The sequence below is a fragment of the Zonotrichia albicollis genome, chromosome 1 (assembly GCF_047830755.1).
Source record: "Zonotrichia albicollis isolate bZonAlb1 chromosome 1, bZonAlb1.hap1, whole genome shotgun sequence".
Classification (NCBI taxonomy): domain Eukaryota; kingdom Metazoa; phylum Chordata; class Aves; order Passeriformes; family Passerellidae; genus Zonotrichia; species Zonotrichia albicollis.
Genome location: NC_133819.1, coordinates 152,752,721 through 152,767,232, shown reverse-complemented (window position 1 = coordinate 152,767,232; position 14,512 = coordinate 152,752,721). Strand labels below are relative to the sequence as shown.

Here is a 14,512-nt window from a genome sequence, read left to right as displayed (position 1 = left end):
CATGTCCTGCAAATGTACTTTATAGGGACATGTGTTTTTAGAGGGGTGGAGAGGATACAAAGCTGAAATTTGGGTAAATTCAGCCCCGTGTCGTGGCTCTGGAAAGATCAGAGAGCCCACGTGGCAGCTGTGGGGCCAGGAGAGGTTTCCCAGCCCCCAGGAGAGATGCAAAGCACACATGGGATGCAGGCAGGGGCACTTTTAAAAAGCAGACAGGGCTGGAGTTTCCACCTCTTTTATTAGAAATAAGACACATTCATTTTGTGCTCTGAAAACTGTACAGAGAGAGAAAAAGGAAAAAAAAAAGTGTTGACGAACACGGAGAGGGAGGAGGGGAAGGCATGGAAGGAGGGCAGGACATGGGAAAACAGGATTAACCAGAGGAGCTGAGCAGAGAAAAGTCAAATATCAACAGTTCTTAAACAAACATTAATCTCTGTAATTACATAACACCGTTAATGTCCTGCAAAGGCAGCTGCAGTGAATGGGTGAGCAGGGAAGGTTGGAGTGGAGAGGGCAGGCTTGGGTGGGCAGGAGGGAAGGGAAGGAGAAAAAAAAGAGAAAAGAATTAAAACACAGTAGAAAGATACCTGTATGCTAAAATTCATCATGTGTAATTATAATAATTACAATATCATACAACCCAGCATCTGAGGGAGGCCTTTGTGCTTTCCTGTTTCATGAATAAGCTAATATTGAACAATAATATCACAGTTTTATGAGTAACCACGTTCCCTATTTTTTTTAACTATTCGGATTTATTTAAGCCTTCCGTTCCATCCTTCATATCCTATGGTTAATGGCAATGTAAATGCCACTGTCCTTGGAGATCACCCAGGTGGCCCAAAGGGAAGTCAAAGCAGAGATTTGCCACTTCAAGCATCTCCCCATGGGGGAAGCACAGCTGAGGGCAGTGATTGCTTTGCATCTTGTACCCATTGGATATTTTTTCCTAAAAATGTGAGGTTTGGTATTTTTTAATTAAAAGGAGACCCAAGCACAGTAATAATTCAGACCCTGTTCAAGCTTTGCTGCTGTCTGGCACAATCTGTCCCCTCTCAACCAGAGGTTTGTCTCCATCCACCTCCAAAACTGGAAGAGTTGGTGCAAACATCAGACAGACAGTGCTGGGAATGACAAAAATAATAACAAAAAAATAAAGTCTATGTGTAATGCTACTGGGATATTTTTTAATGATAAAAATATTGCACAATACTTTTTGGGGTGGAATGCAGACACCTCTTTTTTTTTTTTTCTGTAAATAATCTTGAGAAATGTTAAACGAAAAGTTTTAAATATTTTTTTTTTTCATAGTGAAATGAAAAGACTGCATTTTATGAGGGGGAATGTCCTGCTTTCCTGATCGGCTCCACCTTTTCCTTCCTGCAGGACCACAAACCTTCTGCTGGCTCTGGGCAGCGGGGAGGGCGGAGAAGAGCCAGGGAGGGGAAAATAACCAAAACCCAAATGGAATAAAGCAAAACAAAACATTGCAAGGCAGCAGCGAAGGGGCTGTGTTTTCCCACCATCCCAAAATTTCCACAGAGCAACTTGCCTTCCACCTTCAGCAGGTGGCATCCTCACCCCATGCCTGAGCAGTCCTACGGCACAGAAAGGCATTCGAAATGACAAGAGCCAAAGAAAGGAAAGGTCTCGGGTTTCAAGTTCTCTTTTTATTGAAGAAAAGAAAAGAAGAAGGAAAAAAATAGATTATTTTGTTTGTTTTTTTTGTCTGTTTGTTTCCAAGTGGACGTTATTCGTGTTGTCAGTTTTTCTCAATGTCCTAAGGCAACGTCTCTGTTTACCAATATCTCCAGGTACAGCGGCAGATCTGTCTTTCCTTTTTTCTCTCTCTGCCTTCCAGGGAGGGGCAGCTTGGGATAAATTTGAGTCCGAAAGCAAGGACAAATAACAGAACAAAAAAAAAAAAAGAAAAAAAAAAAGGATGAGGCCAAGAGGACCTTTGCAAGGCCCGTGCTGAGTTTATCTATTTAACAGTCAATGACATGACCTACATTCTTCTTGTTGGTCTTGTTGTCTACCACCTTCCACCCTCTCCCTGGAGATGGGGCGAGCAGGATTTGGAGATTTGGAGCTGGTCCTTTCCTCCACCAGGGAGGGATGAGAGGAGGAATCTCCACCTCTCCTTTTTCCACCTTTCCAACTGTGGGTGACGCCACCACGTCCCCCTCTGCGGGGACCCGCTGTGACCGTGCGCCAATGCCAGGTCGTGGCGTGGCACCCAGCAGTGGCAATGTCCTTGTGGCCACTTCTTGGCATGTCCCATCTCCTTCCTTCTTGGATGAGCTGCGAGGGAGAGGAGGGAGAGCCAGCGATGTCCCTCCAGGATGGGTCTACCCCAACCAGGCCACATCCCAGCGAGGCTCCCGCAGGTGTCCCCTCTCGGTGTCCCCAAACAACCCTGATCTTCTGGTGGCTGCTGGGCATCCTTCCACACCTCCCTGTGGAAGAGCAGGAGGGCTCCTGGTGTGCTGCAGTGACCCTAGAGCATCTTGGCAGGGTTTGTCCCCTGCAGCCCCTCCCCACCCTCCTCCTCCTCCTCTTCCTCCTCGCTCTCTTCCAGGCTCACTCCTCCAGTCCTGCCTGGGAAAGCTCGTGTTGTCCTGAACCTACAGCTACTATACTCTATAAAGTAATATTCCCCCCTCTCTGCTGAGAACAATACAAAAGTTACTCCATCTTACCAAAGGTTTCAAAAGAAACCAAACACTTCTCTCCCTCGGTTCCGATTTAATTTAATCATTTCTTTAAAACGTGGTTTTGTTTTGTTTGTTTCGTTTTGTTTTCCGGAAAAAAAAAAGTCCTTTTTCTTCCCTTGCTGCTCAGACCTCTGTCTGAAGGTCAATAATGTCTTGTCCCACCAATGGGATGGTGGCCCCTGTTTTCTCCCACTCTACAGTTTTTAGTTCTAGGGGAGACTGTGCCACAGGTTCGATGTCCTTTTTAACCCATGCTGGCGGGGACTGGACTTTCCTGATGCCTTCCCAGGGTCTCTTGTTTGGTGTCTGCTGTTTTTCTTGCTGCAGGAGGAGGGAAATGTAAGAAAGGAGAGAGAGAAAGAAAGAAAAGTTAGTGCAAAATGCAAGAAATACCATGATTTTACCTCCTTTCGTATCGACAAATCGTTTTTTCCGTGCAGCTTCTCATACACAATAAAGTGGGGTATCAATGAAAATGACACTTAGTGTACAAACTGTCGATTTTCAGGAAGAAAATGTTGTTTTTCTTTCCACTGCCACTTCCATTACTTAATGACTGGATATTTCAGCCTTCAGCTGAGGTTTTTGCTGCTGAAAAAAAATGAGTGCTGTTTTGAGAACATCAGATCTTTTTCTACTTCCACAGATGTAGTGACAAGACAATGGGGGACGGCTTTAAGATGATGGGGGGAATATTTAAATGGAATATTGGGAAGAAATTCTTCCCTGTGAGGGTGCTGAAGCCCTGGAACGGAATTCCTAGAGAAGCTGTGGCTGCTCCATCCCTGGAAGTGTCCAAGACCAGGCTGGGTGGGGCTTGGATCAACCTGGGATAGTGGAAGGTGTCCCTGCCCATGGCAGGGGGTGTAACTATAGGTGGAACTACAGGATTTAAGATCCTATAAGATCTTGAAGAACTATTAAGATCTTAAAAAACTATAAAAAAAATCAAGAACTATAAGATCTTTAAGGTCTCTTCCAACCCAACCCAACCCACGTGTGAAATCCAGATTACAATGAGCTCTTCCTGGACACCCATTGCATTTGATGCACAGCTATTTGTAGACTCTTTAATTGCAGCAGAACCTGCTCCCTGCTCCACCAGGGAACCAAATCCGTGCTCCTTGAGGAGCTGGAGCTCAGCTTGGAGGCTGAAAACATTTCCACCAACTCCACACCAAGCCCTGGAGGCTTCATTGACCCTCAGTATGCCCCCAGCATCCCACCATGGATATTGATCCAGAAAATCTTTCCATGTTTTTCCCGACATGCACCAAGACAAGGCTCTGGGGAGGGCTGAGGGGATGGAAAATGGGTGTGTTCCATAGTGGGTAGAGAAATTAAAGGCTTTAAATGAGTTGTTTCACTCAACTTCTCCCCTCCAAACACCAGTGATCCTTTTCACACTTAATTATCTCCACAAAAACACTCCAGCACTGGGAAAGAAAAGGCTTCCCTGGAGGTGACAGAGCCCTTTTGAGCCACTTGCCAAAGGAGAAGTGGGAAGGGTGGGAGGAAAGGGGTTTGTGGAGGATGACAACAAGGAGGGAAAACCCTGGAGAGAAGGTGAGGAGCCAGATGTGCCACCAGGACGTGTCACAGCTCGAGGATGTCACCAAAATGGATTGACTGAGGGGAGATGAAGCCACAAAAAAGCTGTGGGGTCACTCCAGGATGCTGCTGAGAGCTCCACAGGAAACTTCCATCCCCATCTGCTGCAGGCTCATCCAGCAGCCTCAGCTCCTCAGTTTGTCCTTCCCTGAGATGTTTTTGCCAGGCTGTTGTTTGTCCCAGCTCCACACTGCAGTGCTGACAGTAAAGCTGCTGTGGAATTATCCCTGCAGGGGCAGCTTTCCTTGGATCACCCAAGCCAGGAAATTCTGCTTGTCCAAATTTTAATGTAAAAATAAGATGTGCTTGAAGTTGGTCCTGCACCTCACTGCTCCCAAGAGGAAGGCTCTGGGTGAGAGTTTTTGGGGGTTAGAAGGTGGGGAATGCACAAACCAGGTAAACAACACCAAGTGAAGTGAAAGCATTCTGAAATTATGTTCATTCAAAGGAAGAAGTTTTTAAGTATTTTCAAAGAGAATTGTTGTTTGTTTTTTTTAAAAAAATCAGGTTGTGTAAAAGCATTGCTCAAATGTAAACCACTCAATTCTCAATTTCTTGAAATCTACAGCTGAGGTTTTCATTAAACTCTACAATTCAGAACTTTCCTTGTGCTGCTGGTGTTATTCTTACTTTATTCCATGATATAACACGACAGTGATTAATACTAATGCCATAGAAAAAGTGTTAAAATTCGTTATTTATTCCATTATCTTTTTTGGAATTTATTTTAGAACCACTGCAGCTAAAATTGGAAACCTATTTAACTCTTGTGTGTGTCTTGATGAGACAAGCTGGAAGTTTCCTGAAGGAAAATTTCCACCTACAGTGTTTTTTGGAGACCATCAGTCTGCCTGAAAAGATACAGCAGGAAGGAACACAGGAGAAAAAATTGGATTGAAATTAAGTTTCCCAAAAGGTGAAGAAAAACAACCTTGGTCAAGACATAATTTTTTTCAATGAAAAACATTTTTTTTTCTCCCACCACTGCTGTAATGCCACAAGTTTCCAAAGGTGCTGGTGTCCACAGCTGTATTAGAGAGCAGCACAAGTGATCTTATGCATGAAGTTCATAAATAATTTGTTTTTTCCCCTCAAACAAGAGCCCTTTTTTGATGGCATTATTTATGGCCACCTTCAGCACCAGGTTCTGTTTGCAGCCAATGCCTGTTTTAGCAGTCTGTCTCCATCTGCCACACTCCCGACCTTCAGCCTCCCCTTCATGCTGGGAGGATGCTCCCAGATCTGATCGTGCACCCTGAACGTGATCAGAAACCTCAGAGCCCTCCCTGCCATGGGCCAGTGAGCAAGAGGAGCTGCAAACACAGAGAGGGAACAGAAACTGAAGGAAAAAAATCCCAAAAACCTGACAAAATACAAAAATGCTGAGCTCAGATCTACAGCAGTGGCCTCTGATCAGCCCTGTCACTGGGGAATGCCACCTAAGGGTGACAATAATTATTCAAACCCCAGACATCAAATGTTGTGAGTTGTTGAGAAGAGAATAAACTAAGAAATGAAGAGAGAATGAAACAGGAAATATTATTCTGGCAGTGAACAGCTCCATTCTGCACCTGCATCTTGAATATTCTGGGCACTCAGTGGGCTTCCTGAGAGAAGGATAAAGGGAAAATGATGAATGTGGCCAGTTTCCAGCCATGGATAAAGTTATAGAGATGTCCTGTGGGAGGAAAAACTGCAAACTCCCACCTTCAGGCTTTAAAAGAGATTATGGTTGGATGTAAAAGAGGTTTGTGAAGCATCTTGTGGATGATAGGAATGGACCACTGATGGTGGGAATTGGGATCATCCCTTCCAACAAAGGAACTCCAGAGCACCAAGGAGTGAGCCCATAGTGCCCAGCCAACCTCCAGGCCACCTTTCCACAGCTCTCTGTCCATCCTGAAAACTTCTAAATTCATGAAAAGCACATGGAAACACTCACAAAACCAGCATCCATTCAGAGCCATCCAGTGAAGTGGCACCACTCTGCATCAAGGGGTCTCTGAGCACAAACTCCTGCAGTTTTGGGGATCTTTTTGAAGATGAACCACCACAGCCTGGCCCTTTTATTATTCCAAGCTCCTTTTCACACTGCCATGGAGAGGAGGCAGCAACTGCCCTTGGGTCTGATCCCTTGTGATTTCTATCCTCCTTATCAGTGTGATATCCACCTGTGACTGTGGTGGGCTTAGTGACTCCAGAGGTGTTTATTCACAGTTAGAAGATGAAAAAGAGCTCTGGGAAATGAAGAAATGAACAAGGCAGACTTGCTTTTAGTTCTGCATTTCTCAGGAAAGGATCAGGCTTTTCTGGTAGGGCTATGTTGGCTCAGGGGTGGCTGCAGGAGGACTCGGTGCCCACTGGGATTTCTGAGCAGGTTAATCAGCCTGGCAGAGCTCTGGGAAGGATGCTGGGAGACAAAAGAAAATCTCCTCTTGGCACAGAACACCCTGGGAATTGGTAGCAGCCTCCTGGGAACAGCTCCCCTTTTCTTTCCCTCCATATGGAAAAAAAGTTTTTATGGGGTCTTGGCCAGTTGAGCAGCACAGGGAAACAGGCACTGGGCTCATGCTCCAACCCCGGCATTTCCCTCCAGCTTCACTGTGGGGTCTTTGCAATCCTTGCAGACAGGAGGGAAAACTGAGCTGTGCACAGAAAAGAAAGAAATCCTGGAGAGAGGGATGTGTAATCTGGCTGGAAAAGGCACTGGAGCTGGCTCAGTGCCTCTGAGACAGCCAGGGCTGGCCCCAGACAGGGGCTGAGAGCACCCAGAGCCAGGGACAGAGGCATCACTCTGGCCTGACACAGCCCAGGAGCTCCTGGGAAGGAGGGAAATGTTTATCAGACCCTGCCTGGTGCCAGGGTTGTGGAGGAAAAGAAAAGGGGTGGGAAAGGAGGGAGTGCCCACACTCAGAGCTGGGGTAAAACCAGCTCCAGACTGGCGGTGTTCATCATCCTGATGGCACTGGGAGTCTTCTTCATTCAGCCCTGACTTTCATGTTAGCTGCAGATTGTTAAGGTGGAGGGAGGGGATTTGGGATAAAATGTGTTTAGGGTGCAGTGCCAACAAAACCCCCAAACTCTGACAAAGACAGGGGCAAAGTGCATTGAGATAATCCACACATCCTTCTGCTGGAGCTGGTCCTGACAGAGTCACCAGTGCTGGACTTGTGGTGGGTATGGAAAGGTGATGGTGGCGGCTCCTTACCCTGGGTCTTCATGGAATCATCACAAAATCACAAAATGGTTTGGGTTGGAAGGGACCTTAAAAATTATCTCATTCCAGCCCCTGCCCTGGGCAAGGACACCTTCCACTATCCCAGGTTGCTCCAAGATCTGTCCAACCTGGAATTGGACACTTCCAGGGATGGGGCAGCCACAGCATTTCTGGGCAACCTGTGCCAGGGCCTCAGCACTCCCACAGGAAAGAATTCTTCCCAATATCCCATCTAACCCTGACCTTTGTCAATTTGAAGCCATTCCCTCTTGTCTTGTCACTCCATTCCTTTTCCTAAATCCCTCTTCACCTCTCTTGCAGCGTCTTCAGGCACTGGAAGGGAGCTCTGAGGTTTCCCTGGAGCATTCTCTTCCCCAGGCTGGACAATCCCAATTTTCTCAGCCTTTCCTCACAGCAGAGCTGCTCCATCCCTCTGATCATCTTGGAGCTCCACATTCTCCCTGTGCTGGGACCCCAGAACCGAACAAAAGATTCCAGGTGAGGTCTGACCAGAGCAGGATTGTGGAGAATTTCATCCCCTCACCCTCCACACTTTTCTGTGCTGCCTCCAGGAGTCCAGGCTGGCTTCATCCTGAGCCCCTGTGTCCCAACTCTTCTCCTTAGGAGCAGCATCCCTGCAGTGCATAAATACAGCCCAAGAGACTGCTCTAAGGCACAGCTTGGATTTCCCACTTCAGCCAAAGCTCATGAACTGCTCAGGCTACTCAAGCTGCACCTCCCTTTGCTTGTGCTTGTTTTGTGTGGTTTTTCTTTGGGTTTTTTTTTTGTTAATCTTTATTTTTTAACAGCCAGTTTTTATGGTTATCCTGAATAACCTGAGGAGCAGCTTAGGGCTTTCTGCTGAGCTCTTGGTGATAAACCCCCTGGAACTCCCTCCCATGCAGTTTTCCTTGCCTCTGGTGTCAGCTAAAAGGATATTTCATGACCCAAATGGTCTCTCCCCACCACATGGATGACTGCAGGACCAGGATGAAGTTATTCAGAGTGTAGAGCAGGGAATTTGAACGATAAATGTGGCTCACATTCGTCTAATCCATCTTCAGATCAATGTCGATGAAAAGTGATTAGAAAATGGGAAAGCTGTCTTGCTTCTTTAGAGAATGATAAATTTTCCTTTCCTTCTCAGAAACAAGCAGCTGCAGTTCTTTCATTTTATGCTACTGAACTACAAAGATTATGCTTTTTCTTTTTTTTTTTTTTTTTTTCCCTTTCCATTTAGGAGAAAAGCAAAATAAAATGAAGTAGCTGGCTTTGTTCAGAATTTCACTCAATTAAATAGGAAAAAACAGTAAAAATAATTTGTGGTTTTAACTTGGAGATCAGTTAGGAAACTTGAAATAGCCAACATTTGCTGGGCTATAAAAATATGTTTTCTGCTTCTGTATTCCCTGAAGTTCATCCATCCTGAAGGGGTGGCTGTAAGACAAATTCTAGAGAGGCCAAACAGCTGAAGGTGAACAGGCTCTGGATTAAGGAAGTCTTTTATTGACTCTAGAAAAGCCTGAAGGCTGCACAGAACACCTGTGGTCCCAGCAGCATGAGGAACAGGCTGTTTTCCAGAGCATCCTTGCTGTTAATCCAGCTGGTCCAATCCCAACCTTTTTTGGGACAATGCTTATGGTCTGTGAAGAGCCCACCTGGAGGACTGAATTCCCTAAAATGCTGAAAACTCTCAGAGCTGCCTCATGGGGGCAACTGGGGATCCAGGAGGGGATCAAGAGCACCCAAAGCATGATTTTTCATAGAGTCTTTTATTTAGACTCTATAAAGAATTATTAATATTTCAGAGTATAAAAACCCAGGAGTTTCAATGTGCTGGTGTCAGAACAGAGCATATAGGGAACAGATTTCTCTGGGACAAATTTTGTCCCCTAATTGTTGGGACAAAAGGTGCTGGGTGATCTGCAGGAGGAGGTGAACTTCTGATTGATGGTGTATTTTGATACCTGGGAGCTGGCAGATGGTTTACGGCTGACTGAATTAAGATTTGACGTCATTTTCATAACAGAATTTATTGTGGTAATTATCAGACTTTATGCAGAGCTCCTCCCTATAAAAGCTTCACTAATTGGTCTGTTAAAATTTGCCTTTAAGCAGTGCAGGGAGGATGAAAGATGTGACACAGAGACACCCTTCCCAAAACTGGAGCTTCCCTTGCAGAGGGACACACAGCCAGCAGATTCCCAATGCTCCAATTGCTGTAGCAGAGCACACCACGGAGACACAGCCCTGCCTGGGGATGAGCTGCAATATCCATCAATATTCATAAAATCATGGAATTATGGAATCAGGGAATGAATTGGGTTGGAAGGGACATTAAGGTCATTTCATCTCACCCCCTGTCACAGGCAGGGACACTTTTCACTATCCCAGGTTGCTCCAAGCTCTGTCCAACCTGGTCGTGGACTGTTCCGGGGATGGGGCAGCCACAGCTTCTCTGAGAACCTGTGCCAGGGCCTTATCATGCTCACAGGGAAAAATTTCTTCCTAATATTCAATCTAAACCTGCCCTCTGTCATCTTCAAACCCTTTGCCCTTTTGCTGTGACTCCACAGTCCTTTTGTCTCAAAACTCCATTAGGTTGCCAAAGCCAGTGCTGCTGGAATGGGCAAATCTCCAGATGCTCAAAAAGGAAAGCTCAGAAAAATCTCCTTGTGAGAAAAGAAAGTGAGGAATCAAGACATAAGCACTGTCTAGAAGGAAATAAGGAAAAGTTAGGCAGAAAAAACTTTATATCTTTTTAAAATGGGATTTGGAGCAGGCACTTTTCAGGATCAACAGAGATTTGGGATGGGATTTGAGAGCTGTGTTTTTTCCCAGAGAAGCCGTGGCTGTCCCATCCCTGGAAGTGTCCAAGGCCAGACTGAATGGGGATTGGAACAACCTGGGATAGTGGAAGGTGCCCCTGCCCATGGGATGAGATGATCTTTAACATTCTTTCCAATCCAAACCACTCTGTGATTCTATGAACTACAAACTGACTCCAGATCCTGCATGTGAGCTGCAGGACAGGAGCCAAAGCCATTCCAGCTGCAGGGAGCTGAATGTGGCAGGGAGCTCTTCAACATGGAGGAGAAAATCCAAGGAATCTGCAGAGCTCTGTCCAGCCCTGACCTCAGCACAAGCAAAGAGCTGCTGTTTAAAATGAACGCCAAGCCAGATGCTGGCAGGAAAAGAGGAATAGGGATGTGATTCCAGCTTCTCTAATGGAGCTGGATCAAAAGGATTCATGCTGAGGGGGAAGCAGGAGCACCAATTCCAGTGCTATCAAAGCACAGGAGAAGCAAAACCTTGGCTTTTTTAAAAGCCTTCAAAACCACAGACCTCTCTCAATGGCCAGCCCAAACTCAGGAATTTCTTTAGCAATTAACTCCCAGGGAGCAGCAGCGTTGGAGATGTTAAACCTTGAGAACACAGATCTGCACAGGAAAATATTTCCTGTGTAGTACAAAGCAGCTTGAAAATAACCACTACCCTGCTTTAATGTGAAGAACTCTCAGCTACAAGAATTCAAAGCTGGGTAACTGTGTATTTAGGAGGAAAAAGGGGAAGAAATTGTGTGGTGGAGCCTGCAGTCTGCCAGGCAAAGGTCAGGCTTTGAAAGGGAGAAACAAACTTGCAGCACGGTTTTCCAACAATGGGGGTTTTTTTTCTTTTTTTTTGGTAGCAATTGGGGAGGTAAAGAAGGAGTCAAAGTGATGGGAGTGATTAGGAAGGAAGAACACTGTTGTCTGAGTCAGTCCCAAGCTAACATTCCAATATACATCCAAAACCTCCCTTATAGAAAGTGAGATTTATAATCCACGTGGAAGCCACTCACTGCTTATTGCAGCCTTAAAAATGAGGGTTTGGGGCAACCCAGACGCCAAAAGAGCTTTAAATTTCCATCAGGATGCCTGGTGGGGGTGGCTGGGTATTTTGATGCAAATCCTGCTGTGCTTGTCTCCAAGTCTTTGGTTCCTTTGATGCTTCCTGGTTGCAAATAAGCTGTCAGGGGTATAAATATTCCACACACACAGAGCTCATTGAGTTTTCCTCTCAGGGGCTGCACCAGCTTCCAGTTTGGGCTGGGATTAAATGGAAGGGCAACAGTGTGAAACCTCCACAGGTTTGGGAGGAGGGTGAGCACAGCAAACCAGCTGTTCCTGAGGTGCTATTTTTGGATTCTTCCCTCTCTTCACGTGGTCAGAGAACATCTGTCCCAAATTCCAGCAAAAAATGAGCAAAAAATTCCTGCCTACAACCCCAGAATTTCCTTCTGAGTTAGGAAAAAAAATCACCTCCACCTTCCTTGCTTCACCTGAAGTTGAAGACTGCAAGGGAGAAAAAATTGACCATAGAATATCCAGAGTGGGAAGGGACCTGCCAGGATCATGGTAAGGTCATACAGAGATCCATCAGTGCATTAAAAACCTGACTTTTCAACTTGGCTGTCATCAGATCTTGCTGGATGTCATCCTGTTCCAATCTTAATTCCCTAGTATGGATAAATTAACTTTGGGAAATAATGTCTACACCCCTGATCAGTCCATACAGCCACAAATCACAGAATCCCTGAATGGTTTGGGTCGGAAGGGATCTTAAATATTGCCTCATTCCACCCTCTGCAATGGGCAGGGACACCTTCCACTATCCCAGGTTGCTCCAAGCCCTGCCCAACCTGACCTTGGACACTTCCAGGGATGAAATATCCAAAGCTCCTCTTGGCAACCTGCCAGGGCCTCACAAGGATGAACTTTTTCCCAATATCCCATCCAAATGCGCCTCCTTCAGCTCCTAAATCGTCAGATTTTAAGGAAACACCAAGAGAAGAATAGAATGAAAGAACAGATTTTCAATCTCTTAGGAAAAAGGGTGGAAAATTCAACCATCACGTTTTATTTATTGTTGAGAATTTCTCCAGCTTCGAGGGTAAAATATGGTTTTTAGAACCCCTTTTAGAGGGGTTTTCAGACATCACACAAAGGTTTCTACAAGCATATGCTCCTTTTTAGGAGGAGCACATGTGGTCACACTCAAAGCCATTTTGAGTGTGACCACGTTTTTCTGCTGCAGGGGCGAGGTGGCCAAGGCTTGAGTACCACCTGGATGTGTGGTCCTGTGTGCTCTGAACATGGATCCTGCTGGAAAATGTGATTTTAATCAGGAATAGTGGAGGGTGCTTCCAGTGGGAGCATTTTAGAGTTAAGGTACAGACAAAAGATACTCCGTGTCACGTGAAATAAATTTTATGTAATAAACTGGAAAAGAAAACATGGAAAAATGCATGTTTATTCCTCAAGGGAGGGAAATTCTTTATTATTGTACTCTGAAGCTCACCTTAGTTCACCATTAGGAATTTGTTTTGATTTCTAGCAAAATAACTGCAGTGAAACAATAACTGTGGCCAGTGCCACATCCCTGGGGATGCCTGGAACATGAGCAAGATTCAGACCTGACTGGCATTCCAGGAATTATCCTGCTTCCCATAATTCTCTGACATACCAGCCCCACTAATTAGGAAGCTGATGGGAGTGGGAACACTCCAATCCCATTGGGATGTGGATTAGGACTCCTCAAGCACAGGTTGATGGAAAAGCAGAATTCATCCCCAAACCTGTCACCATTTAAAGTTTCCTATAACTCAAGTCTCTCTTCTCAAGGGATTGGACAAGAGGAAATGTCCTCAAGTTGTGCCAGGGAACGTTTAGGCTGGATATTAGGAAAAATTTCTTCACTGAAAGGGTGGTCAAGAGAGCTGGGATATTGAATATTAGGACAGGGGCCCAGGGAAGTGGCAGAGTCACATTCTGGAAGGAATTTTTAGTTGTGGGACTTTGAGACACAGTTGAGTGGTTGGACTTGATGATTTTAGAGGTATTTTTCAACCTTAATGATTCTGTGAGTTCCTGATCATGTTTCTAGCTCTGCCAGTTACTTCTCTGGGACAGTGAGCAAAGGACATTTTTCTTTATCAAGTGCACATAGCACTAACATTTATCCCAAGTTTCCATCTGTCAGGATACCTAAAAAGGAGGAACACATGTGCTTGTATAAACCTTTGTGTCATGGCTGAAAACCCCTCTAAAATGAGTTCTGAAAATCATATTTTACCCTCAAAGCTGGAGAAATTCTCAACAATAAATAAAATGTGATGGTTGAATTGTCCACCCTTTTTCCTAAAGAGACTGAAAATCTGCTCCTTCATCCCATTCTTCTCTTGGGTGTTTCCTTAATATCTGACAGTTTAGGAGTTCATGTGAAAGGAGCTTGTGTTTAGTGTGACATGGTAAGTGCACTGGAGCACTGTGTGGATGGCAATTTACAATAAAATCCCTAAAAAAGTGATCCTTAAAACGTCCAGCACCATTCCTAGGAATCCACATGATGCCTGTCCTGTGCAGACATTTAATTCCAGTTTCATCTGCACTTTTCTGACCTTGGAGCTGAGGGAGGAGAGAGGAACAGCAAGAGCAGGACAAGCATTGTATCCTGGAAAGGACTGAGGACAATGGGACGTGCTGCCAGGAGAGGCTGGGAAAATGCCAGGCCTGGAGAGAGACTTGGGAGCTTGACTTCGTGGTTGTTTATTTAAAAGGGAAATCAGAGAGAACAGCAATGCAGGCAGATGGAGCAGATCCAAGAAATATCCCTTCTGCTCTGGGATGAGAAAGGGTTCAGGGGACTCCAGGATCCTTGCTCATGCCCACAAGGCACAGAGCTTTCTGCTGGTTAAGGAATTTTTGGATTCATGTCTGTCTTAGGTTGAAAGATTTAGCTGGGATTGTGTATTCTATTCCCATCTGTTAGAGGTGGGGCTGTTATCTTGTTAACTGGGCAGTTTTTCTTTATCTCTTCCACAACCAAGCCTCCCTCCAGGAGATCTCTGTTGTTAATGGGCCAGTGAGTTTCCCTGCATGGCTGATAAAATTTCATCATCCCGTTGGGAGATGCTCCACCCAGG

At 45.4% G+C, this 14,512-nt stretch overlaps 1 protein-coding gene across 14 annotated transcripts in view; it reads right to left on the bottom strand.

Moving 5' to 3' along the window:
- Positions 1–219: 219 nt before the first annotated feature.
- Positions 220–14,512, bottom strand: part of ADGRB1 (adhesion G protein-coupled receptor B1) — a 293,366-nt gene continuing 279,073 nt past the window's right edge. For all 14 annotated transcript variants that reach the window (XM_074557880.1, XM_074557889.1, XM_074557884.1 and 11 more), the window contains one exon: positions 220–3,041. In XM_074557880.1, coding sequence (XP_074413981.1) covers positions 2,844–3,041 — 198 coding nt within the window. In that variant the 3' untranslated portion in view covers positions 220–2,843. The remainder of the gene's footprint in view (positions 3,042–14,512) is intronic.